General features: G+C 40.0%; 1 protein-coding gene across 1 annotated transcript in view; it reads right to left on the minus strand.

Annotated features, from left to right (window-relative positions):
• Positions 1–1,571: 1,571 nt before the first annotated feature.
• ELP3 (elongator acetyltransferase complex subunit 3) overlaps positions 1,572–27,776 on the minus strand; it is a 98,824-nt gene continuing 72,619 nt past the window's right edge. Inside the window, exons 12-15 of the mRNA XM_047091706.1 lie at positions 26,198–26,263; positions 24,344–24,571; positions 23,122–23,203; positions 1,572–3,798 (exon numbers count right to left, since the gene is read on the minus strand). Of these exons, the coding sequence (XP_046947662.1) occupies positions 3,722–3,798; positions 23,122–23,203; positions 24,344–24,571; positions 26,198–26,263 (453 nt within the window). The 3' untranslated portion in view covers positions 1,572–3,721. The remainder of the gene's footprint in view (positions 3,799–23,121; positions 23,204–24,343; positions 24,572–26,197; positions 26,264–27,776) is intronic.

A 27,776-nucleotide genomic window follows, 5' to 3' on the forward strand; every position in this document is an offset into this window, starting at 1 on the left:
ACCCTCCCCCATGGGTTTCTGTTAAGTTTCTCAGGATCCACCTAAGAGTGAAAACATATGGTATCTGTCTTTCTCTGTATGGCTTATTTCACTTAACATAACACTCTCCAGTTCCATCCACGTTGCTACAAAGAGCCATATTTCATTCTTTCTCATTGCCACGTAGTACTCCATTGTGTATATAAACCACAATTTCTTTATCCATTCATCAGTTGATGGACATTTAGGCTTTTTCCACAATTTGGCTATTGTTGAGAGTGCTGCTATAAACATTGGGGTACAAGTGCCCCTATGCATCAGTACTCCTGTATCCCTTGGGTAAATTCCTAGCAGTGCTATTGCTGGGTCATAGGGTGTCTATTTTTAATTTTTTGAGGAACCTCCACACTGTTTTCCAGAGTGGCTGCACCAATTTGCATTCCCACCAACAGTGCAAGAGGGTTCCCGTTTCTCCACATCCTCCCCAGCATCTATAGTCTCCTGATTTGTTCATTTTGGCCACTCTGGTGTGAGGTGGTATCTGAGTGTGGTTTTGATTTGTATTTCCCTGATGAGGAGCGACGTTGAGCATCTTTTCATGTGCCTGTTGGCCATCTGGATGTCTTCTTTAGAGAAGTGTCTATTCATGTTTTCTGCCCATTTAGAAAAGGACTTTCTAGTAAAGAATGGGAAGGGCCTGGGGTGGAGCCCAGTGCAGTGGGGCTCAGCAGATGCTAGTTCTTTCCCTTGAAGTTTTCCAGGTGGACAAAAAGGGTATTCTAGGCTTGTGAAGAGACAGAAGTGTCATGCACATTTGGATATAAAAAAGCAGCCAGTTTGCTACTTCTGATAGGGCATGAATTTGATTTTAAAATGAGTTTCTTTGTAAGCTTAGTCTCTGGGACTGCCTTCACAGAATTAAACAGAAATGTACTGCTGGTACGCGCAATTCTCCTGTTTACAAGTGTGGCACCACCCTGCTTCCCACCCCAAAAGGCGGCTAAGCTCCCTTGGAGGGACTCCCTAGGTGGACACAGCCCACCAGCACACACGTGGGAGACTGGCCGTCCACATCATTCCGGGAAGCCCCCAGAATCACAGTGAGGTTTTAAAATGTTTTTTGCTGTTCTAGAGTCTCAGCGAGTCTCTTGTCCCTCAAAGCATGGATTTGATGATTGGCAACCTGCGACTTAGATGAATGAACTCTTCCTTCCTTTAAAGAGTGTTCATTCATTCCTAAGTTTGAGAAACTGTATCTTTGCCACGCCCCTTCACTTGGTGATGACCTATTTTTAAAATCTCATTTTCTATTCAGATTTCAGTCTGCTTTTGATATGGCTTAATTAAAACAAAAACCTCTCCAGGTAATAGAACAAGGTGAACCAAAAGCTTTGGGCTTGAGGTGGCTGCTAGGGACTCGTTCAATATAGATCAGTAACACAGGCTGCAGCTTTATTTTTTAAATTTCTTTTAATGTTTTATTTATTTTTGAGAGAGAGAGAACGAGCAGGGAGGGGCAGAAAGAGAAGGAGACACAGAACCTGAAGCAGGCTCCAGGCTCTGGGCTGTCAGCACAGAGCCCGACGTGGGGCTGGAACTCGTGGCCTGTGAGATCATGACCTGAGTGGAAGTCGGATGCTCAACTGAGCCACCCAGGCGCCCCACAGGCTGCAGCTTTAAAGGTTCCGTGCTGAGGCTGGCAGGATCCCACTTCCTTGATCCGTCTTAGGAATTGGCCCATGGGACTGGGGAGCACGTATCTCCGAGGGGGGCCAGGCCGTGGTTGTGCCAAGCACCACACACATGCCTAGAAAAGCCCTTGGCAGTCAGGAGAGCAGTTGAAGTTTCTAGTGGCAGAGAGGCTGCAGGAGTTTTGCAGGAGCCCCCGACTGCCACCCCAACGCTCCCTGTGCAGATTTGAAAGTTCTGCAGCTTTCACACAACTTAGGAGACTCATTCTGAAGGTGGCTGAGGACGTGCTGGAAAGAGGTATTCTTCCGAGCCCCGAGATGAAAATCCAGATGGAACATTGGCTGATATCCACTTTCGGAAACGGGCAAGTTCCTAGGCAATTTGTTTTAAAATCTTGCTCTAAATTATCATTTTAGAATAAGTTTACATTTTTACAAAGGATCTGTTTGTACATTACACATTTTGATCCATTTAGGTAAATAGGACCTTGAGGATGAGAAAATGGAGGCCCAGAAACTCTTGTGTAAGCCAGGGTCACACTGCGGACAGAGGCGAGCCTGGGTCAGCACGCTCTCCATTCTGTCATCCCCAGTGGTGTGTGCTAACAGCTAGTGTGGCGCATGTGCTGTTAGTTTGATAGTTTTGTTTTTAAAGGAGAAACAAGGATAATTGAGAAGTAGCTAAATCCCCTAGACTACACTCCCGGAAAGCCTCTGTAGCTCCACAAGCCCCCAAGAGAGCCAGTGTCATCTGCCCTGTGGCAGTGGGATGAAAAGGCAAACAGCACGAAGGAGGAAATAAATAGCATCGCAGATTGGAAACCCAAACCGGCAAATTCATAGCAAATGTCACTACATGTGTAACAGGGAGAGGGGAAAAAACCTTACATGAGTCTTCTCTATATGTTGAAGGTTTTATTTTTCAGGGGAATCAATTCCATTTAATAAACCTTTGTAAAATGCCACAGAAGCCAGGGGGCACAGGTTTAAGCCATGCTCTTAAGAATTGGCCCTCTCCAGGCTGAGTCTCTTCTGCAGATTACCTGGAAGTTACAAAGAGGAGTTCCTGAATACAAACCTTTGAAAAAGCCAATCTTTTTCCTATTTTTGGATTTGGGCCAAATGCAGAAAGTGGATTTTCCACTTTTTTGCTTTGATAGGAGTTGAACTCTTATATTTTTTCATTTAAAACAAGCCAAAGTCCCTCTTAAAGAATCATAATGCAGGAAACTGCTTCTGTGGAAGCGAACCTTGACTTAGGGCCACACAAGCTCAGGCATGTGCATGTCAGACTCTGCCTGCTCAGGACACACAAGAGGGGAAACCAAAGGCTGCTGCCCACGCTGTTCTGCAGTTGTCTAGAGTAGGGGGAGCACAGACAAGAAAAAGTGCAAAATAAAGGGTGTTTGTAAGGGCCCAGAGTAGATGGGAGACCCCCACATGAGAAAGGCTGGTTTCAAGCTTCACACACAAACCTACAACTTCAATTCCTCTCTCCTCATCACACTGTTATTTCAAACATCAGCATGGGAATCAGACTTATTTCCATTAAAACAAGAGCTCATTTTCTTGTGCCGGAATGTATATAAAGGCCAGAGATCAAAGCCTGACAGTTTTCATGTTCCAGCCTTTTTGTCCCTACAGTATATAAATAACCTACTCCCAAGTTTACTCCTCAAATGACAATAGCTAGCTTTACTTCATGAATTATGGTGTCCAAATGAGTTGATTAATTTGCTTTCGTCACTGTGCATGAGTCATGGTAGATCAACTGCAGGCTTCATGCAGACTTTAGAAACTGGATACATGACTCAAGAACACGCAGCAGCTCTGGGCACCAGGGGCTTGGTGGGCTTGGTCGGCAGGCACCTGGCCTGGCCCTGAACGCAGTTTCCAGTCTCTGCAGCTGCAGGATGAGGGTGAAGCTCCTTGCCAGGGAGGCAGGGTAGGTCCATTTGTTTTGCTCGGCCTCTCTGCTGAGTAGTCAAGGTATCTTGAATCTTTATTTTCTGCCAGGGAGGACACTGCATCAAGGTGGGCCGGTGTGGCCATTATTTCAGCGTCTTTACCATGTACGGCCCTTGTAGTCTGTAGCCAATCTTTCTGTAATAATTCCTGGTGCCGACCCCTGTGAGGCAGCAGAAAACCAAAGAAAGAAGAGTATTAAGCGTAAACTCCTGTAAAAACCCTCAAAGGCCAGCAGATGCTCCTCTCTCAGCTCCGCCCCCACCCCCCTCATATTCACAGACCAAATTCCAGTCCAGATGGAACCTCATTTTAACAAGTTTGGAACATTTTTATCATTTTGAATACAGGCTGTATTAAACTATAGAAACTTTGTATTTTAGAGCCTGTGTATTTCAGTCCTGTTGGCACACCATGGGAGGAGGTGGATTTAAATGTGACCTGTCCACATTCTAAATGGAACCAAACAGTATCACAGTTCCCCGGAAGGTGAAAGAGAGGGGAGACGGGGGAAAATGGGGTCTCCACAGAGCCTAGAGAGGGAAGGGGCACCGAACGAAAAGAAGCTGTGCTTCAGTGTCAGTGCAACACGCCCTCATCGTGAGCGACAATTTCAACAGAATATTGGTCACATTAAATTAATACTACTTAATTTGCATTTTATTAAAGTTTTGTTTAACTGGCATATTTCTTTCATGTATGAACAGTGTAAGTACCAGAAGTTCATACCTGTTTCAAGTTTGCATGCATTTAAGCAACATTAGCTGATTTAAGGCAATACTAAAGATCTATGAACTTTCTTTTTTTAAAAGGGATCTACATATTAAGTTTGAGAAACACTATCCTTAGTGATCCCTCTAAATAAAATACTGTCCCACAGAAGATGCTGAGAGCTCACAGGAGGATAAATGCATGGCTTATAAGGTAGTGTCTACTGGCGTGGTTAAGAGGGGACGGGCTCTGGATCAGTTTGATCTGGGTTTAAGACCTGGACCCATCATTTTATAGGTCTGTGGCCTGGGTCAGTTACTTAATTTCCCTGAACTTTTTTTTTTTTTCCATATAATTTATTGTCAAATTGATTTCCATACAACACCCAGTGCTCATCTCAACAGGTGCCCTTCTCAATGCCCATCACCCACTTTCCCCTCTCCCACTCCCCAGCAACCCTCAGTTTGTTCTCAGTATTTAAGAGTCTCTTATGGTTTGCCTCCTTCCCTCTCCGTAACTTTTTTCCCCCCTTCCCTCTGGTCTTAAGTTTCTCAGGATCCACCTATGAGTAAAAACATATAGTATCTGTCTTTCTCTGCCTGACTTATCTTACTTAGCGTAATACTCTCCAGTTCCATCCACGTTGCTACAAAAGGCTATATTTCCTTCTCTCTCCTTGCCAAGTAGTATTCCATTGTATATATAAACCACATCTTCTTTATCCATTCGTCAGTTGATGGACATTTAGGCTCTTTCCATAATTTGGCTATTGTTGAAAAGTGCTGCTGTAAACATTGGGGCACATGTGCCCCTATGCTTCAGCACTCCTGTATCCCTTGGGTCAATTCCTAGCAGTGCTAATGCTGGGTCATAGGGTAGATCTATTTTTAATTTTTTGGGGAATCTCCATGCTGTTTTCCAGAATGGCTGCACCAGTTTGCATTCCCATCAACAGTGCAAGAGGGTTCCCGTTTCTCCACATCCTCTCCAGCATCTACAGTCTCCTGATTTGTTCATTTTAGCCACTCTGACCAGCGTGAGGTGATATCTCAGTGTGGTTTTGATTTGTATTTCTCTGATGAGGAGTGAACACTTACAGCAATGGCTAGATGATCTAGACAGAGAATCAATAAAGAAACAAGGGCCCTGAATGATACATTGGATCAGATGGACTTGACAGATCTATTTAGAACTCTGCATCCCAAAGCAACGGAATATACTTTCTTCTCGAGTGCACATGGAACATTCTCCAAGATAGATCACACACTGGGTCACAAAACAGCCCTTCATAAGTATACAAGAATTGAGATCATACCATGCACATTTTCAGATCACAATGCTATGAAACTTGAAATCAACCACAGGAAAAAGTCTGGAAACCCTCCAAAAGCATGGAAGTTAAAGAACATCCTACTAAAGAATGAATGGGCCAACCAGGCAATTAGAGAAGAAATTTAAAAATATATGGAAACAAATGAAAATGAAAATACAACAATCCAAACGCTTTGGGATGCAGCAAAGGCAGTCCTGAGAGGAAAATACATTGCAATCCAGGCCTATCTCAAGAAACACGAAAAATCCCAAATACAAAATCTAACAGCACACCTAAAGGAAATAGAAGCAGAACAGCAAAGACACCCCAAACCCAGAAGAAGAGAAATTATAATAAAGATCAGAGCAGAAATAAACAATATAGAATCTAAAAAAAAACAGTAGAGCAGATCAATGAAACCAAGAGTTGGTTTTTTGAAAAAATGAACAAAATTGGTAAACCTCTAGCCATGCTTCTCAAAAAGAAAAGGGAGAGGACCCAAATAGATAAAGTCACGAATGAAAATGGAATTATTACAACCAATCCCTCAGAAAAACAAGCAATTATCAGGGAATACTATGAAAAATTATATGCCAACAAACTGGACAACCTGGAAGAAATGGACAAATTCCTAAGCACCCACACACTTCCAAAACTCAAACAGGAAGAAATAGAAAACTTGAACAGACCCATAACCAGAGAAGAAATCGAATCAGTTATCAAAAATCTCCCAACAAATAAGAGTCCAGGACCAGATGGCTTCCCTGGGGAATTCTACCAGACATTTAAAGCAGAGATAATACCTATCCTTCTCAAGCTGTTCCAAAAAATAGAAAGGGAAGGAAAACTTCCAGACTCATTGTATGAAGCCAGCATTACTTTGATTCCCAAACCAGACAGAGACCCAGCAAAAAAAGAGAACCCTGAACCTTTATTTTATCCTCTGTAATAATGTACTTAAGTTTTCAGGATGTTGAGTATTAAATGAGATAGTCTATGGAATGTGATTAGTGCAGGGTCTGAAAAAAGCCAATTCCTCAGAAACATTGGCTGTTATTATTCTTTTAAAGCTGTTTACGATCTGGTACCCAACTACATTTCTAGCTTTATCTCTTGCTACACCTCTCTCCTTAAAAATTATGCTTCAGCCTTGGTGAATTTAAAATTTTTTTAAGTTCTCTGCACATGTCTGGCTCTTTTTCTAGCTTCCAGGTCTTTGCTTATGCTTGTTCCCTCTAGCAAACTAATCCAACCTAAGAAGGGGGTGATGGAAACCTCCATTTATAGGTCAGAAGCACTGGTAACAACCTGGACTTGCAATTGGCATTTGAAGTGAAGACACTCTTGTGGGCCTGAGCCCTTAACCTGTGGGATCTGAAGCTGTCTCCAGGTAGATAGTGTCAGAATGGAGTTAAATTACAGGACACACAGCTGGTGTGGCAGAATTGCTTGATGTGTGGAAACACCCTACATCCGGTGTCAGTAGCATAGGTATTCAGAGTATCATGTGTAATGTGAATGAAAACAACCGCGGTTTTCTTTACAGTGTTCTGCCCCCCAGAACTCCCCATGGTGGACTGTGCCACTGTTGGCCTCCCTAAGTGGTACGAGTTCTATTTACCTTTTTCTTTACTTTGTATTCCTAGTGCTGAGTATTGTGCATGAAATAGAGACTCTTAAATACTGAGAACTGAGGGTTTGATGAGGGTTTAAGGGGAAAGTGGGTGATGGGCACTGAGGAGGGCACCTGTTGGGATGAGCACTGGGTGTTGTATGGAAACCAATCTGACGATAAATTATATAAAAAAATTAAAAAAAACCCAAAAAACAAAACAAACCAAAAACCCAAAGAACTGTTAGCTCTTTCAAGTCTAGCCTAGTTCTTTAGCCCAAACATTTGCTACTTAGGAAAAGGACTTTCCCACCATGTTTTGTTTCCTATCTCCTTTGAAAGTTTTCAAGTGTTTAGAAAATTGAATTGAAGCTGACACAATGGAAGTAACAGTACTGTATCATGTGATGACAGGTCACTGGACAATTTCCCTTTTAATTCAAGGATTACTGAGAAACCACAAGAGACTCCTAATGATAGGGAACAAACTGAGGGGTGACAGAGGGAGGTGGTTGGGAATGAGCTAGCTGGGTGATGGGTATTAAGGAATGCACTTGTTGTGATGAGCACTGGGTGTTGTATGTAAGCAGTGAATCACTGAATTCTCCTGAAACCAATATTGCACTGTATGTTATCTAGAATTTAAAAAAAAAAAAATAGGATTACTGATATTCCATCTTGCACAATTTCACCTTGTCTCTACATTCTAATCATTACTTCTACTCAACATTGTGGCTTGGGATACAGCAAGAGGAAAACACACACAGAATATAGGTCAGATAGTAGCACACACCCACTGAATATAGGAAGACAGCTCAGAACCCCCAGAGGGGTACAACCACTTTATTGTTTGTACTATTTCCTAAAGCTCTCGTTCCATAAGCACATCCTATAACCCAGCAATTATATTCCTGAGTGAAGAGAGAAATGAATGCTTATATCCAACAAAAGACATTATTTATAATATCCAAACAGGAAATAACCCAAATATCTATCAGTAGTAGAATGGATAAATTATATTTTCACCCACAGAATGGAAAAAGGAACTATAGCTATCTGCAAGAACATGGATGAACCTAAAAGGCCTAACATGTATGAAAGAAAGCACATATGAAAGATCCCCATCAACACAAAGTGCAGACACAGGTAAAGTTAATTTTATGGTCCTAGAAGTCAGAGTACTGGTTACATCTGGAAGATGGTATGAACTGAAAGAGGGAAGGAGAGTCTCCTGGAGGGCTGAAAAAGTTCCATCTTAATCTAATAGTTACATGGGAATACAATTCACATGCAAAAACTAATCAAGTGGTACAGTTAAAATGTACTTTATTGCATGTAATATCTCAATTAAGAAAAAGGCTCAAGGGGCGCCTGGGTGGCGCAGTCGGTTAAGCGTCCGACTTCAGCCAGGTCACGATCTCACGGTCCGTGAGTTTGAGCCCCGCGTCAGGCTCTGGGCTGATGGCTCGGAGCCTGGAGCCTGTTTCCGATTCTGTGTCTCCCTCTCTCTCTGCCCCTCCCCCGTTCATGCTCTGTCTCTCTCTGTCCCAAAAATAAATAAACGTTGAAAAAAAAAAAAAAAAAAAAAGAAAAAGGCTCAAGAGGGGCACTCCATTTTATAGATGTCTCAATGTGTTTTGAGAACTCAATTTGTCCAGAGAATTTAGGAAATAAGGTAGAAGGAATAGGATGAGCGGCTCATTCCACACTGAACCCTCAACTTGGACAAACCCACCACCAGGAGACCTCGGAATATACTTCCCCTATCCACAAAGAAGCTAGAATTCATAGCATCTCTCTCCATGCTAGCTGCTTCCCTTACTTATAGTCCTGTTGTTCGGTCGCCATGCTGTGCTTCATTTGACTTGCGTGTCTATCTTCCTAGAATGTAAGCTCTTTGAAGTCAATGACTTCCATCATTAGGAAGTGTCTGGCATATAATCAACTATTGTACTGTATTCAGTTATTATGTTGTATACATACAAAGAAATGTGCCCCTGAGGGATGTCTTTAAAAAGAAAAAAGAAAGAAAAAAAATTGCCTGTATGTTAGGTGACAGGTAGTGAAAATGACTCAGTGTAAAAGGCATGAAGGGCAGGGCTTTATCTAGTTCCAGCTTTCTTACCTTGTTAAAGATTTAGAGGCAGCTTTCTGATTTATACTGTTATCTCTTACAAAGTTGCCCCCACATTTTAAAGACATAGCTCTGGCTTTTTATATTTTCTAATTTCACAAAGTAGATGCCATTTTCCATGGACTTAATTTATTATGGAGAATATGTAAAAGTAGAGGTGATGTATCGAACTTCCATATACCCATTACCCAGCTTCAACAATGATCAATTAATTCACCAGACTGCTAATGCTTCTAGCTTTCTACTCATGTGAAGTCATAAAATACATTTGGTTTCCTTCTGGTTCTGCTCAGCATGTTCACTGGAGGCATGTTTTAATTGCCTTCTTTCAAATAAAGATGGTGATATCTCCTTTACCATTAATTACCAGACTGAAGGTGTACTGTTGGTCAAAGTGCATCCTAGAACAGCTACACCTGTTATCTGTCCACCATAACCAGCAGAGGTGAGACAGAAGCAGTTCCTTCCATCTAACACAGGACAGCCCTCGGATAAGTGCAAAGTTCAACAGAGTGTGCCCTGATTTCCTAAGCTGCTGAAAAGAACAACTTTACTGGGGTAACACTAAGCATTCCTCAGTCATGATTCCAACTGAGCATACAGACTCCCTGAGCTATTTCTGCCTTTATACAGGGCATGGGCCTTAGAAACCATTACAACTTGAGAAGAGGCATTCAGGCTTTGTGCTTTTTTGAAAGAAAGGTATATTTTCAGGCTCCTATCTTTGTTTCCACTAACATGCAGTAGCACGGAGATGGAAAATCTACTTCTGGACCCTTTGGGAAGATTTAAGTATTTTGGGGAAAGAAGTCTGACCTCCAGCGGGTCTGAACTCCAACCTCTTAAACAACTAAGCAAAAATACGCCCGTTTGTATTTCTTTGTGCCTCTTGTTTCTGGACAGCTTCCCCACCTCCATGCCCCTGCTGCATTTCTACAATCTGCAGAACAGGCTGGTAAAAGCATTAGCACTCTTAGCCAGCTTGGAGGAGAACAGGCCATCACTGGGGCTGGGTATGGGCCACACCCTGCTCCCCTCACCCCTTGGTGCTGAGCAGGGCTCCAAACAGTCCTCCTCACAGTAACTTTCCTCTTGTTAGTCGGCCAACAGCAAGCAATTACATTTCACAGCTGACGTCTGCCAGCCTCCTGGACTGACGTAGGCAGACTGTGTCACAGGCCTCAGCGTTAACACTGCTCCTGCCCTTGAGAAGAGATGCAGTGGACTGTACAAGTAACTGACTTCTCAACCTGATCGCTTGGGTGTGTCTGCAAAGCCCAGTGGGCTAGGGAATGAGCAGGACTTGAACTGATATGCAGCAGTCCTCAGGGTGCCCTATTAGCATTGTTAGTAGAGCATTCGGGATGGGGAGGGCAGGGGGTGGTCCAAATGCCTGTTTTGTTTTATCCTCCAAGTTCTGCAACCCACAACCCAAATTCACCTATATTGTGGGGGCCCTTTTCCTACCCTTGGAGGCAGAATACATGTTTTAGCTTCATCGCTTTGCCAGATGTGATATGATCAAATGAGATAAGGTGGAAAAAGAGTATCCAGACACGTGCCTAGAGTAATATTCTGTGATTTGGCTTTGGTCACCAGCCTCTTTAGCTACCTTCAGCCACATCACATTTCCTGAAGCCAAACTTGAAAATATGTTAAATCAACCCTTTGAAACTTAAATCTGATTTTTCTGAGTAGGTACAAAAGATTGAGATGATGATTCATAATCATTAAAAAAAATCAGTGAAATAAAAACAAACTGTTTTAATTACTTTTGGGTTCAATTAATCAACTATTTATTGAGTACTTGGTATGTGCCTAGCAGCGTTAATACAAGGCAAATGTATTCATTAGTTTCATTCATTTGCTACTAAAATGAGACTTTATTACATCTCATTGATCGCTTAGTTGGATGGCACTATTTCACTCTTCAACAATGCCCACGTAAGAGTTGGGAACGGTTTTTATTCTGAATGTCTGAAAATGAACCAGTTAACTCAATGACCCTAAATCTTTGAAAGAGAATTTTTTTCCCCCTGCTATGTTATTAAAAAAAAAAAAAAAAACTTACAAAATTACCCACATGTAATCTTAGCTCTTCAAAGCAGCTGACTATTTCAAATCATTAATAAAGCACATTAGTACCTTATTCTCCATCATCTTGGATGATACAGAGAATATCTGAGTAGAGGTTTAAGATCCAACCTGCTACCCAGCAGCCTAAAATTCCTCTATCCATTCTGAAATGGCTATACCAAGGTAATAGCGAAGACAAAATGAACAAAGGATAAAAGTAGATAACTTGTATAGCAGTTACACAGAATTTAAATGAAACCTACTGTGGTAACTTAGAGAAGGATGATGGTGGTAGGTTATCTTACAGCTCTTAGATTTTTTTCCCCTCACACCGTGTCTGACCTAGGAGAGCCCACAAACTTCTAATTCAAAACTGGACTGGCTCTGTTCATATCAGTGCAAAATATCTGCTATGTCACAGATCATTCCCACTACTTTGCTCACGTCTCAAATCATTAGTGTGTCTCTGCAGAAGTTAAAGACTGTGCCATCTGCAACCTGGAAGGAAGTGGTATCCCTTATAGTCTTTTAAAAAATTGACTTTGAAAAAGCAAATGGTCAAATAGGAAACTCCAGAGATCAGTCCCTCCACTGAACTGGAAAAAAATAGAACCAACCATTTTGAGACACTAGAAATTGATAAGACACTTACAGCAACCGGGGTGGGGGGGAGGGGGGCACTTGATGAAGGAGCTGCTGAACTCTGAGAAGAGAGCAGCAGATGTAAACCACATACTCTCCCCCATTCTAGCTGTGTATTTTGTTTGGTTTGGAGGCTCCTGGAGGAACTACTGCCTTTGCTTTGGCCTCTTCTTTCTGTGCTGGGTGTTTGTTGTAGGATTTGAAGAGACATACAGCACCCTCGCCCATTTTTAAAGATCCAGACATTTAAGAAAATCTCTGTCAGGTCACAGGCTGATTGCAGAGAGGACAGAAACTTTAGTGTCCACATGCAACAAAGAACTGACTTTACAAAAATAGTTTGGAAAAGTCACTACACAAATGGATGACTGCAGCCCTTAAGAGCAATCCCTGAAGAGGGGGAGAATCTTTTATATTATTCAAATGTGCAGTTCTCAACATCAACAACAAAAACAAACCCAGGAAAATAAGGCCATTCATGGGAAAAAGAGAATTTGACAGAAACTGTGCATGAGGAAGCCTAGATACTGGGATTACCAGGCAGAGTCAACGGTATTAAATATGCTCAGGAGCTAAAGGAAACCATGAACAAAGAACTAAAGGAGCACAACCAACAAAAGAAAAATCACTAAGGGGGACTGTATCAAATTAAAAAGCTTCCATACAGCAAAAGAATTAATCAACAAAATGAAAAGACAACCCACGGAATGGGAGAACATATTTGTAATTCATATATTGGATAAGGAATTTTATCTAATATACTTAACTCCTACAACTTAGTAACAAAAGTCAATCTGATTAAAAATGGGCAGAGAAATTAAACTGACATTTTTCCAAAGAAGATATCCACATGGCCAACAGGTACATGAAAAGTTGCTCAACATCACTACTCATCAGGGAAATGCAAATCAAGACCACAATGACATGACCTCATTCATACCTGTTAGCCTGGCCATCATCAAGAAGACAAAAGAACAAGTGTTGGCAATATGTGGAGAAAAGAGAATCCCTTGTGTACTGTTGGCTGGGAATGCAAATTGGTGCAGCCATTATGGAAAACAGTATGGAGGCTCCTCAGAAAATTAAAAATAAAATTGCTATATGATACAGGAGACAAAGTGTTCAATTCATCAAGGTTTAACAATTATAAACACACATACACCTAACAACAGAGCCCCAAAATATATGAAGCAAAAATGGACAGAATTGAGGGGAGAAATAAATAGTTCTACAATAAGAATTGCAGACTTCAACAGACATTTTCAGTAATGGCTTGAAAAATAAGACAGAAGATCAATAAGGAAATAGAGGACTTGAAAAACACTTTAAACTGATTAGACCTAACAGGCATATACAGAACACATCACTCAGCAACAGCAGAATATGCATTTTCCACAGGGGACATGAAGCATTCTCCAGCTTAGATCATAAATCAGGTCATAAAAGAAAACTTAATAAATTTAAAAAGACTGAAATCTTAAAGTATGAAGAAAAGTATAAAGAAAAAGAGACTGAAATTACTAAAATTAGAAATGAAAGAGAAATTTATAGAAATAAAAAGCATTAGAAGAGAATACTATGAAGAATATTGATGTGTGTATACACTAACACACTGGATAACCTAGTTAAAATGGACAAATTCCTAGACACACAAACCACAAAGATTGACTCAAGAAGAAACAGGTCTATATGGTCCTACAACAAGTCAGGAGATTGAATCAGTAATAAAAAACCTTCCAACAAAGAAAAGCCCAGAACTAGATGGCTTTACTTGTGACTTCTATTAAATGTTCATACACACACACATGCACACAGCATACACACGTGGAATATTGTTCAGTCTTAGTAAAGGAAGCATAATCTTTTAATGTTATAGTATGAATAAACCTAGAAGACACTATGCTAAGGGAAATAAGTCAGACACAAAAGGCCATATACTGTATGATTCCACCTCCCAGAGACAAAGTAGATTAGAAGTTACCAGGGGCTGGGGTGATGGGAGAATTGAGAATACTGCTTAATAAGGACAGAGTCTCTGTTTGGGGTAATGAAAATGTTTTGGAAATAGTGGTGATGGTTGTATAACGTTGTGACTGTAACAAATGCCCCAAAATGTATACTGAAAAATGGTCATAACGGCAGGGGCACATGAATGGCTCGGTTGAGCATCCAACTCTTGATTTCGGCTCAGGTCACCATCCCAGGGTCATGGGATTGAGCCCAATGTTGGGCTCTGTGCTGAGCATGGAGCCTGCTTAAGATCCATTCATTCTCATTCTCTCTCCCTCTCTCTCTCCCCTTCTGCTTTTGTAGGCCCCCCCCCCAAAAAATTTTTTTTAATGTTTATAATGGCAAATTTTATGTCATATACAATTTACTACCTTCCCAAATTGAGAAAACAAGATTTCAAGGTCCATTAACTATTTTCAGGTGTGTGTTTGGGGGCATGAATGTGGATAAGGGTAGGATATCTTTAGAGAGAAACCAGCCCAAAGATGGTCTATATTCTATAACCTAGTAGAAAGGTTAAGTGGCCAATATCATAGATCTAAAGGATTAAACATTTAGATAGGCTTATAAAGGGAAATACAGAAATGTCCTCATGGAAGAGAGATAGCAGACAAAAGGTCAGATGCAGCGGTTACTTGTGGGGGCCTGCCAAAGTCTACTTAGGACAGTGTTAGGTATAACTGTACTGCCATGACTGGCTCTATGAAACCCTGATATTGGGTTTGGGACAAGAACTCTTGAATCTACATGTGGCCAAAGACAGTCCATCCTGGGAGAAGGCTAAATGAAGTTTTCTGTAGAAAGGGACTGGGTAACTTAATCTCAAGTTAATGAAAACATATTTAACTTAGTAGGCAAAGGTGGCCACCACCAGATCTTCTCTTTAAAAGTGGATATATTTCCTCTCTTTTAAAATGTGGGCTGGCCCAATGACTCTGGTAACCAATAGAATGGGGCATAAGTCACATTGTGGTAGACAGTCTCTAAGAGGAGGACTCCCAAAGTCCCTGTCTACTGGTATTCAGTCTTGCATAATCCCTTGAGTGTGGGCTGGACTTGTTGACTTATTACTAAGAGTAGGTATAAGGACTGTAGCTCCCATCTCAAGGGGCCATCTCTGTGATCACTCTGCTGAGGGCAGCAAGCTGCCACGTGATGAGCAGCCCTTTGGAGAGGCCTACATGGCATGGTGAGGAACTGTGGCCCTAAGACCAACAGCCCATGAGGAACTGAAGCCTGTCAAACCACATGGTAAACCTGGAAGTGGATCTTTCAACCCCAATTGAATCCTGAAATGATTACAACTCCAGCTGATACCTTAACTGGAGTTTTATGAGATACTTTGAGGCAGAGGTACCTTGCTAAGTCACTTCTAGATTTCTGACTTATAGGAATTGTGATGACCGCTTGTTTTCAGACATTAAGTTTTGTGATTATTTATTACACAGCAACAGATAATGAATATAAGATGTTCTGGGACTTCTAAGTCTAGTCTTTGCTCCCTTCCTTTAAGAGCCCAGCCTTCATGCTATGAGAAATGCAAGTCAGGTAGAAAAGAACCAAGGTGCTCATGCTGACAGTCTCAACTGAGCACCTATTACCAGCTAGAACTCAAACTCCAGACAAGCCAACCTAGTCACAGCTGATGGCCATTTAAACCACCCCAGCCAAGGTCCTAGACATCATGAAACAGAAGTGAGCCATCTTCTCTATGCCCAGTTGAATTTCTGACCCACAGAATCACTAAGAAAATAAATTGGTTGTTGTATTAAGCCACTAAATTTTGGGGTGATGTGTTACACAACAAGAGATAACCAAAACAACCACCAATTAGTAGGATTTGCAGTAAGAGGTAACAGGGCACATAGGATATAGATCTGGGGCTTCTGGACTGCTTTACCAAACAACAGTGATTCATTCATAAATGGTGGATAAAGCAGACAACTGGATGCTCAGGGAGGTAGAGGATTGGGGGCAGGGGGCATAAGGAAATATAATCCCATGGCCACAATCTAAAACCCTAAATCCATCAGTTAATGTCTCAGAAATGTGAGTCAGAGACAACAGTTCAAGCCATGTGATAAAAAGAATAAGAAATTCCCTGTTATGTCTTGCTGGAATTAGAAATGCTTAAACTAAAAAGCTCTATAAAAACAGTATCTTGGAAAAAAAAAAAACAAAACAGTATCTTGGTTGCTAAGGAAGGCAGCATCAATGTTTTCCAGAATTATTTAGTAATCTGTTCCCCCAAAGGGGAAGAATCTGCCAAATCCTTGCCTCTAAGATCTAAAAGAGGAAAGTTTTATCAAAAATTGAGTGGATTATAACAATGTCAAATATTTATAGAAAAGAACAGTACTAATCACATGAAAGTTACATTGATAAGGAGTTAATACTGCAACAAACTAAAATCAGACATTGTGACGAACAGCAGATGATGAGAAGTCTAGACTAGACAACTCTGGAGAAGGCTTCCTTCCTCAGAAAAAAGCCGATGAAGCGTCTAACTTTACAACAAAGGCAGTCATTTATATCAAAGCACCCAGACCTCTCAGGAATATTATTAGAAGCCACATGATATAGCACTATTCCTCTTCCCAAGCAGAAGTACAGTCGTAATTCCCAATATCTATAAACTAAGAGGAACAAGAATGGGGAGAAAAAGTATACATATGTTAAGCATGTCAACATTAGCAGGGCTGTCCTCTGGGACATTAATGTGCACATTTCTGAGATAGAAGGACACTTGATAGCATGGACCTAGGAAGAGAAACAGCACTTGCCAGATGCTGTTCCTCATGTGCCAACAAGCTACTACCTACTCCTATCACTAGCTTCTGCCTAAGAAACCTCACCATAAGATCCAAACAGTGGACACTCACCAGTGGCCTATTAAGGAATATTTGGAAAACATGCATTAGTTACTATAATCATGAAATACAGAGAGAGGGATGAGTATAATGCACTTGATATGCAAAGTACTACAATCTGGTACCTGATTCCTCTACAAATGAATGAATAACAAATCAGGGAATGCAGAGTCCTGGGAGGAGCTACGCAAGGATGCCTCCACAGTCCAGCTGCAATACACACACCAGTTGGCAAACATTTAGCTAATTTCTTATCTAGCAAAATAGTATTCCATATCATCATTGCTAGTCTAATGATTAAGAATCAAATTCTTGTAGCAAAGCAATATTTTATGTTTTTATCTATTATCTTTAAACAGAAAGATATTACCCACCACCACAATACAATCCTATTGGAACATGCACCAGAAAAGAAATATGGGGGCACCTCAGTGGCTCACTTGGGTAAGTAAGAGGCCAACTCTTGATTTTGGCTCAGGTCATGATCTCATGGTTTGTGAGTTTGAGCCTGGCATCAGGCTCTGTGCTGACAGTGCAGAGCCTTCTGGGGATTCTCTCTCTCTCCCTTTCTCTCTGGCCCTACCCTGTTTGCACTCTCTCTCTCAAAAATTATTTAAATAAACATTAAAAAAAAAACATTTAATTGTTAGAATGCTAAAGTGGAATAAATAGAGGAATATACAGAACCCTAACAATGTGCATTTCATTAGGGGATAATTTATTCCAAGATAAATTATGTAAAGGGATGAAACAGAAACTACAAAAGAGCACACAATCTTTCCCCTTCCTTTCTGACAAGTCCTATGCACGCAGCACACAGGCAGCACAAACTAGTTTGCATTTGGCAGGCTTCCTGTGTCCTTACCAAAGAAATAAGCCAAAATGAGGAAAAGCTTTTCTAGGCATTTTGGTAAGGATCAAGAGTCCATTACCAGACACATCTAGTTACAAATGTACGCTTCTTTTCACCTAGATTATAATGCAGAGAATAAAACTACCTTCACCTTAAGTAAAGGGAGATGGGTTGCAGCCTGGAATACAGGTGAAGTTTCTGGGGTTCAGTAAGTAAATCTAAGCCATTTGTAGTTTAATGAAACCAAATGACTCTTATTTTCTGCCCACATATCATTAAACACTGGCTCTGGGGTACAAGACCATGGATTTCAGTCCCAGGAAACCATATTGGATTATGTAAGGCATAGGCATGTTGGTTTTTTCACTAGTAGGAATTGTAGATGTAGCTTTTAGAATCATATTCTGAGCATCATGATTTTAGAATGATCTCCTCTCCACAGTGACTTGTTTACTCACTCTATATTTAAGGTTTAAGGATTATTCATCCTATATATTTATCTTCCCCCCTTCTCTCTTCTTTGACTTTAAATGGGTTTAAACAAAATGGCTAACAGTCTCTGACTTCAGTGGATTTCTGTCATCAACCATTCAGACATTTTCCTCATTTCTCACCATCACTGTGTGATCTATCAGCCTTGTACAATTCTTGGCCAATGGCCATATTAATTTTCTACTTGAAAGAACACAAATAGAATACTGCTTATGACGAAGGTACTAGGGGGAGCTTGGGAATAGCTGTTTGTCTTGATGCATAGTAATTAGCTTGGCAAACAGAAACAGTAACATGGTTGGATCTGATACCTAGCCAAAACTGCCAAAAGAAAAAAAAAATCATCTGTTGGGTATATTAAGTGGCTTTTTAAATAGCAGCTATCAACAGTTATATTTGCCCTTTTGGAAATGGTACGGGCAGTGTAACATCAGAGATCTCCAGTTTCCATGGTGATTATTAGTGATGGCATTTCAAATGTTGTAGGTTAGGTTCTACAGTATAATCACTTGTACTTGACACCATAAGACAGGGAAGAGAAAAAAATGGCTTCATCCTAACATATTTAAAGGAAAGAGAGATAAAAATCCACATAGATAAACATCATGGCTTTTAAATAGATACAATTTGTTAATCTTAAACAGGTGTATGTTGACAGAAGCTACATAAGCTGGTGAGAGATACTAAAGCACTTGGATATAATAGGGACTAATTAATTGCTTATTTAGCAGTAATTAACTGCCCACACATGTTATAAACTGGTTGTTCTTACCTTACTGGTTTACCCATTTTGTATGTACAAAAAAGATTATTTTCTTATTCTGAAGCAATTAATCATGAGTTGAGATATAGTCTAAGTAGAGAGAAAAATTTATCTTCCTCTGGAGTTAAGGATAATCTGTGGGGTGAAGATTGAGTTAACTGTCCAGCCCAATTTCAACACCCCTCAAGGTCCAGGCAGTAGTATCTCATACTTCCTTGATCTGCCCTCTCAACTCCGGTCCCTTGAACATAGGAGACACTCAATACACTTGGTGATTCTGATGCTGATGAAGCCAATCATTTCATTTTTGCTTTAATTTTCAAATTTAGAGTTGATGGTTAACTTTGAAATACAGTTTACTTACGAAGACAATTATATATACTTAAAAAAATAGAATGAATAATCTAAAAGGTCTAAGTGCTTCACCTGACTCCAATAAACAAGAAAATTTTCAATTTCCTCAAGTAGCTATAAAGTCAGTCTTTTAAAAAAGGATAAATTAGCTGTAAAATATTCAGTATATGCTTTTTATAAACAAAATATATTGAGGTAACAAAGATAAAAACCAATTTGTTTTTAACAGGGAAAAATAGAACACATGGAGTCTGACTAGTGATTCAAATCAGATCTACTGTGCAGTTAATCATACTGTCTAGAGGCAGAATCAAAGATTATAAATCCAAATAACAGAAAATCTGCTGGCAAGTTGAGGGGAAGTCATAATGAATCAGAATGTAATTAAAAAAAAAAAAAAACTCGACATAAGTGCATTACTCTTACAGTCACTGTAACCAGAATGATAAATGACCTGTCTCTCCCTTACTCAAGCTACTAGTTATGCCAGGACAGAATATGTAGGCCACCACTGTGTACAAAAGCCTGCAGACCAGAACAAGGATGGATTTACAAATCAAGGACAAGGTCAGAAAAAAAAACATATGATGCTTAGGTCACAAAGTAGCACCAAATTGTGATGAAGTCAATATGTATCCACAAATCATAGGATAACCTAACCATGGGAAACTTTATCATTTTTATCATCAAATATCTACCATACAAGGAGACTAAGTGCAATTACTAATGAAATTAACGGGCTTCCTAACATGGTTTCAGGAAAGAATCTACTTAAAATGTAATCAGTAAAACACAAGTGGTTATGTTGAGAACTAAAAGAGATGAAAACACTAAGGGGCAGAATTCTAGACTGCTAGAGTTGTAAAAGATAACCTACCCCAATTTTTTTTCAGTAAGGGAAGAAAGGTCTATGGAGATCAAGTGAAATTATCCAAGATCACAAGGAGTGAGGGCTACGGTCAACACAGGAATGGAATCCAAACTCTCCCGCCACCAAGTGTCTCTTCCCATACAGCACACCTAATGAAGCACTGTGAATAAACACAGTAGACAAGCACCACTGCGATCATAAGGAGATTTTCATTCCAAGGATCAAATTATGGAGAACTGTTTGACTTTTTACAAAAACTAATTTCACACACACACACACACACAGTGTACTCAAAGCAGAAAGACCAAAGTGAAATATGAACAAACATGGAAGGACAAAAGCTACATAAAAGGTGATGATAATGCATACTTTAAATCTGTACTACTCAAAGTTCTGAATAATGGACATCTCAGGTGTCTGATTCAGAAACTTAACTGAACAATAATATGTTACTAAATTAGAGGAATAAAATGCATCATACATAGAGAAATATTCTTGGCTTTTTTCGTTAGAAGGGTGATCAGATCTTGAGTCAAAGAGAAAGTCAAGGTACTATGTGCTTTCCCTAATAGAAAGCAATGACGCAACTTAGAGACTAGAGTGACAGGAAATAATGCTTCCTTCCTTCCACAGAACTCACTTTAGTTCCAAAGGACAATCCAGGACTGCTCTTACAGAAACCCACTAGCCCAAAGAAACCCCCTATACAGAAATCTAGTAGTCCTACTGTAGCAGCTAAGGAGAAAGGTTCTTCCCAGATTTTTTCAGCAAGACTCTTATTTTAAAAATTCTACAAGCAGATGATCTGAAATTGAGCTATTATTTAGATTATGATAAAAAGCTAGAAAGAGGACAGATGCTGATTTCCACTTAGAAAGACACCCTACTCATAAAAAGCAGAAACTAAGGCTCTTATGGGTGCCTGAATAGAACCTCAGCCAAGTCAGGGGCCCTCTCTGCATGTAACATTTCTACAAATGGATAGATATTATGAAGGCTAATGAAATAATGTGGAGAAGTAATAGAATACCAACGTTCTTCGGTTGTAAAATTGATTATGTTCCCACAGATACCAGAAAACCACGTGACTGCACAGTCGACTGCGGGTGTGCAGGCCCCACCATGGTCACAGAGAGTATCTTTCCCTTAATGGTTTGGAAGAGAATATGAAAACCTTGCCATTCAAAATGTGGTCTGAAGACACAATTAGCACAGGTATCACTGTAAGTTGGTTAGAAATGCAGGCTCTCAAGCCCCACCCCAGACTGAATCTCCATTAAAAAAATTTTTTTAATGTTTATTTATTTTTGAGAGAGAGGGAGAGACAGAGCGTGTACGCGCGTGCACACACACACACGAGTGGGGGAAGGGAAGAGAGAGAGGGAGACAGAATCAGAAGCAGGCTCAAGGCTCTGAGCTGTCAGGACAAAGTCCGATGCAGGGCTTGAACCCACGAGCAGTGACATGAGCCAAAGTCAGAAGCTTAACTAACTGAGCCACCCAGGCGCCCCCTGAATCTGCATTTTAACAGGATCTCTGGATAATGTACAAGCACATTAAAGCCTGAGAAGTACTGTGCTGAACACACTGACAGTGCTCTAGCGAAAGGGACTGCTAAATGTCAGGTGCTTTCAACCCTTCACAGGTGTGTGTGTAGAGTAAGTCTCAAGTCAGGCTGGACCTCTTCGGGGAACAGGAAAGGTTGACTTCTGCACAACCACAGGTTACAACTGAGACGTAAACATTTTTTATTACAAATATCAGTATCGCTTAGGTGAGCCTCTTTTTAGTGAAATTAAGGTAACAGAGAAAAATATATAAAGCTAGCCATGTTAAGAAATGTTTTACTAATCCATCTGGATAATGCCAAAAACCATAGCCAGACTAAATGATTACGTGAGCCTGGGTCATTACATTTTCATAATTATAATCATTAAAACCTGGGCAAGGGTGTTGATTTATTGATTAGCAACAATTTACTGATTTTTTTTTTTTAAAACTCATTTCAACTCTCATTTTCAGAAAAGATTATTTACAAGATCTTAAAAGAAAAGAATCTGCTTTAAGAAAGGAGCATGTTTTCTAATGGGAAAATAAACCTGGAGGAAATAAAACCCTACGTTCTGATCATGGCTTTTACCACATTAGCTTCTTATTAGGAATAGCAATTTTTGGGATATGGTACTAAACAGTAGGAGTGAAAGGGTATCTATATTATTTCTTTTTCTCTCACACTAGAATTTCCTTTTTGTGCCCACTTCCCTTTGTGTGATGTCCCACACAAAGTATAGGGAAAGCTGCAAACAAGGGAAAGCTGTTCCCTGAAGCAAAGTCACTGAGAGCAATATTTATGGAGCAAAGAACTCTGCCTTTAAATATCTTGTACTGGCAACTGAGGTTCCATTTTAACTTTCTGAACAACAGTGTTGATAACAGCCACACTGGTTTACTTTTTCTTGGATCCGTATCACCAAATTTCATTTTCCCAGACAGAGTGGGCACAAAGCACAAGAGAGGAAATGACGACTAGTGGGGCAGACAGAGGACTGGTGTGACAGCAAGAAAGATAGGACACCGATTACTGGTCTTGCCACTCCGTGCTTCTGAAAGCTCTACTCCACCAGACTGCTTACAGGAATTCTGTGTGTGAGCACAAGTCTTTTACTGTTGTACTTGGCCCAATCCTGACTAATCATAAATAGGGGTAAGAGAGGCCTGAGATAGTTTTAACTGTGATACCAAGTTAAAATGTGAATGAATCATGAATTTTGCTCTCCTCCAGTTACCTGATATAACAGCTATTTTCCCAGATCCGTGTTCTTCTCTAGCTATTCTTTCTGCCTCCTCCATCAGAAGCATGCCAAATCCCTGGAAGGAGCAAAGGAGGGGATTAGGGAATTGAGAAGTAAGGAAGTCAGTAAGAGGGGTCTGTAAAACAAAAAGGCTAATATTTAGTAGTTGCTAAAATCTGCTAAAATAAGAGTGACAAAAAAAAAATGCATGGGAGTAAGAAAAGAGAAACCATTCAATTATACCAAAAATACCCTGTAGCAGACTAGTAAAAAAGGGAATAATTTTGCAACAAAAGCCATCAAAAGGTATTCTGTGGATGATGTAATCTCATCACAGCAAGGGGGCAATTGCCTCTCAACTTCCTGTCTCTTTTTAAATAAGTTCTAGGCAATCTCCAGGTGATGAAGTCTGGGGCATCTAATCTTGTATCTATTAGTCACCCCTACAATTTCCAAAAGGTTTTTGAAACCAGGCAATATTCTTTCAATGTTTTTATTTATTTTTGGGACAGAGAGAGACAGAGCATGAACGGGGGAGGGGCAGAGAGAGAGGGAGACACAGAATCGGAAACAGGCTCCAGACTCCAAGCCATCAGCCCAGAGCCTGACGCGGGGCTCGAACTCACGGACCGCGAGATCGTGACCTGGCTGAAGTCGGACGCTTAACCGACTGCGCCACCCAGGTGCCCCAAAACCAGGGTTTTTCTTAAATCACTAAGTTTGGGGTCTACTCTGTACCCACCAATAGTGGTTTTAAACCACTTCCTGGAAATTTTAAAGAGTTATTTCTTTATTTAGGTTGTCTGTGGGGAGTGGAACAGCATTCCACTACATGTCAGATATAGCTTGCATCTATGAAGACCTTTAATATTTCACAAGTGCTTTCACATTATCATCTGCTTTGATTTCATAATACATAGTTGAATCATATGAAATTGCTGGTATTAGGCCATTTCTGACTTTCAAAAATAGCAATTTCATGTGGTTCAATCTAATACTATATTCTACCTGAGTCTCCAATTTGTCTCTCGCTCCTCCTCCTTCACACTCAAAAGAAAACATCTCTGAACATACAATATTAGTTCTTCAGTTTCTGTCCTTGCCTTTCTCCCTTCCTCCTTCCTCCTCTGCCCCCTCCTTCTGCCCATTCCTTTTCTCTCTTCCTCCTTTGGGCAAGTTTCTAATTATAGTCAAATAGAAATGGAATACAGGATACCTGATGCTGAAATTTAGTAGGATCTCGACTGCTCACAGGGACTACACTTCCATACACATGCAGCTCTCGAACTATGGAAACACCTCCAACCAATTCAAAACGGAAGGTTTCTTCCGAACATTTTCGTAATCTCAGGAGGCCAATCAGAATGTCTTGATCTGGGTCTTCATATGATAAGAATGTTTCCCAGCCACCATTCGCAACATAATCTCTCCTTACCAATTCAACCTGTTTAATAAAAAGTCACACACACAAAGTTTTTTAAATTAGAGAAAATTCATTTTTATAATTGTAAGTATTTATTTAGGTTAATACACACAATTAAGGATAACGAATAATCACGAATTAGGTTTCTTTTTACTTGTCTACTTTCAAATATCAATGATTAAGAAAGAGTTCATGCCTTGTTCATGGAATATTATAAAAGGAAAACAATTCTATAATTGCATAAATATTTGAACTTCATTAACCTTGAGATTCTTACAGAGATCTGGCTCAGTAAATGCTTCTATGTACTTAAACCTCTGATCCTCCATGAAGAGTCTCGAAGGTAAAATTACATATTATGTCACATGCATAGCTCTTGGGAGCACCACTGAGCCCCAGAACTGTTAGGTCCTCAATGGTTTCATTTTCTAGCCTTTACTTCTTCCACTAAAACCTGATTTTGGGGGAAAAATGTGTTACTGGTCACTTGTTCCTTGATGGGCTTTTAAGAAAGTATGGCATCCCACAGAGCCCTTAAAATGTTATGACTAGTTATAAGATTAAACATTAAAGAAAATTCAAGAACTGGAGAGTAGCTTATGGGGGAAGCTCTGTGGTACCAATCTACATAGGCTTTTGACTCTTCAACTCATTGTTCAAGTGGCCCTTGAATTTTGCATCTGCATTAGCAATATGTAACAATATTCAGAGACAAACCTACATATGTGGGCATGGTCACACTCAGACACATTCTGAAGATAGGCTGACTGTACCAGTAGTGAAGTGAACAATTCAGACCAATGGTTAAATTTCCTCTCAAACTTAATGTTTACTAACTAACTGGATTGCACAAGAATTTGGAAAACTGATTAACTGTGCTTGGGTCTACTTTTTTCTTCAAAAGGTCCCAGATGTTAAAAACATCAATTAAACAAACCATGCATTTTGAGAACAGAAATATCAATGCAGGTGTCATCTAATCTCTCTCAAGTAGGGTTCCACAAAAGAGCTAATCCCCACAGAAAGTTTGGCATATAGCTAGGCATTATAGGTACATAGGAGAGAAGTTAACTCATTACAAACAATGACTACTTTTAGGCATCAGGCTTAAGTTTTGTGGAACCCTTATTGACAAGGGCCCTGAATTCATCTGATTACCACCAATGGGCAATAATTTTAATAGTTGTAGTACCCACAAAGATAAACAGATCACATACAGCTCTACCTGAAGGTAGCCACTAGCTGTATGTAGCTATTTATATTTGGATTAAAATTAAATAAAATTTAAAACTCAGTTCTTCAGTTGCACTGGCCACTTTTTAAGTACTTACCATCACATGTCACATTGGACTGACACCACATTGGATGGCACAGATTATAGTTTGCAACCCTGCAGAAGGTTCTAGTGGACAGTGCTGATCTAGAATGAAGTTCAGACTTGGTTTTCCTAACCTGTCTCTTCTACAGTTCAGCCACCCTCATATTTGTCTTTCCTGTCCTAACATCTATATTTGATCCTCAATTACTCTTTGCTTAGTTTACTTATTAACTTCTAGGGGTCAGTCCTATTGGTAAGAAAGTGTGGGTCCAGGTCTGAAAAAAATTTATGAACAGGATCCAATCTCTCTATAAAATGAATAAACTAACCTGGTATGGCCGTACTTTGTGATGAATTTCTTGGATTCCAACCTCTCTGGTTCTCACGTCTCGACACTGAAGAAAAAAAAAGTGGAGGAAAGGGGCAAATACAAAACTGGGTTAACTAATTCAATTTTTATTCATACCTTTCCACCAAACCCTGAGCTCAAAATTAAGTTTGGACATAATTTACAATGAGATAATAAGAACTAAATTTAAAAATAAAACCATCTTTAATAAATCTGAGGATAGGGGAAAACAAAGTATGAAGTTAGTATAGCATTGCTTTACAAACAAGCTTAGAATTCAGAGATCAATATATGATACCCAAATAACATATGTCCTAAAATCTGGAAATAGTTTTTTTTACCCAGGGGATATAGCTGTACCTGTAAGTAGAACCCAAAACTATGTATACAGAAGAGTAAAAAGCAAATTCCTAATTTTTAAATATCTTCATCATTTTATGGCAGTTAACATTTTTAGCATTACCATGCTTGTATCATTTAGAAGTTGGAAAGACTGCTGTGGTATTTTTCTTTTTTTTCAGAGAAGGGCACTGTGGGAGAAAGGATGGGAGGGAGGGAGGGAGGAAAGGAAGAAAAAAGATGGAACCTAGAGCTATTTATTATACATCTGAACCACAGTCACAAGAGCATCACTGGGAGGCTGCAGATGATATACATGCAATGCTTCTCCTTGTATGGCCAAGCTATGTGATAGGACTCTCACGTCTTTTTTTCTTCTTCTTAATGTTTATTTAAGGGGGGAGGGGAGGAAGGGAGAGAGAGGGAGAGGGCAAGAGAGAGTGAGTGAACACTCAAGCAGGGGAGGGGCAGAGAGGGAGAGAGAGAATCCCAAGCAGGCTCTGCACTGTCAACGCAGAGCCTGACATAGGGCTCAAACTCCCAAACCGTGAGCTCATGACCTGAGCCGAAATCAAGAGTTGGATGCTTAACCAACTGAGCCACCCAGGCACCCTGTGACCCTCACTTCTATTCCACAATACAGTATACATAACTACATAGCCTGACATTTATAATTACAGAGTCATTACAGTATTCCATTATATATCCCATGGTATATTTTCCCATACACAACTGTAAAAATTATTTTCAGGATTCTAACATTTTCTACCAGTGAGAAAAGATCACCCTAGGAAATGTGATGATGTCATGCAAGCTATACTACTAAAACAGCATTATTTATGAAGTGCTGTTATATATGTAAAGAATTCCACGAGAAAGATAAGAGCTCACTATTCAGTTTTATAAAAACAAAGCTATTTCCATGTTCCAGACATAAGCCCAAGATAATAATGCTTTAATGTGGATTCCATGAACTCAAAAATTATATAGCAAACAAAGATCACAAGTCTCTATAATTACAAATCTATTACATTTAGATGTTGTCTTTTAGCTACAGCAGTTCTATACAGTAGGTTGCATGTGAACAAGCTATAGTTACACGCTCTTAATGAACACCTGCATGCCTTTTTGGTGGTGGTGGTGGGGGGGTGTTATGAGAGAATGCTTTTTAAAAGCAGAGATTTGTGTGTGCTCATTTTCTGGTAAAGACAGTCTGTGAG

This window comes from Lynx rufus, unplaced genomic scaffold (genome assembly GCF_022079265.1).
Source record: "Lynx rufus isolate CCGP_SWC_20201006 ecotype Redwood Valley unplaced genomic scaffold, mLynRuf1.p SCAF_3, whole genome shotgun sequence".
NCBI lineage: Eukaryota > Metazoa > Chordata > Mammalia > Carnivora > Felidae > Lynx > Lynx rufus.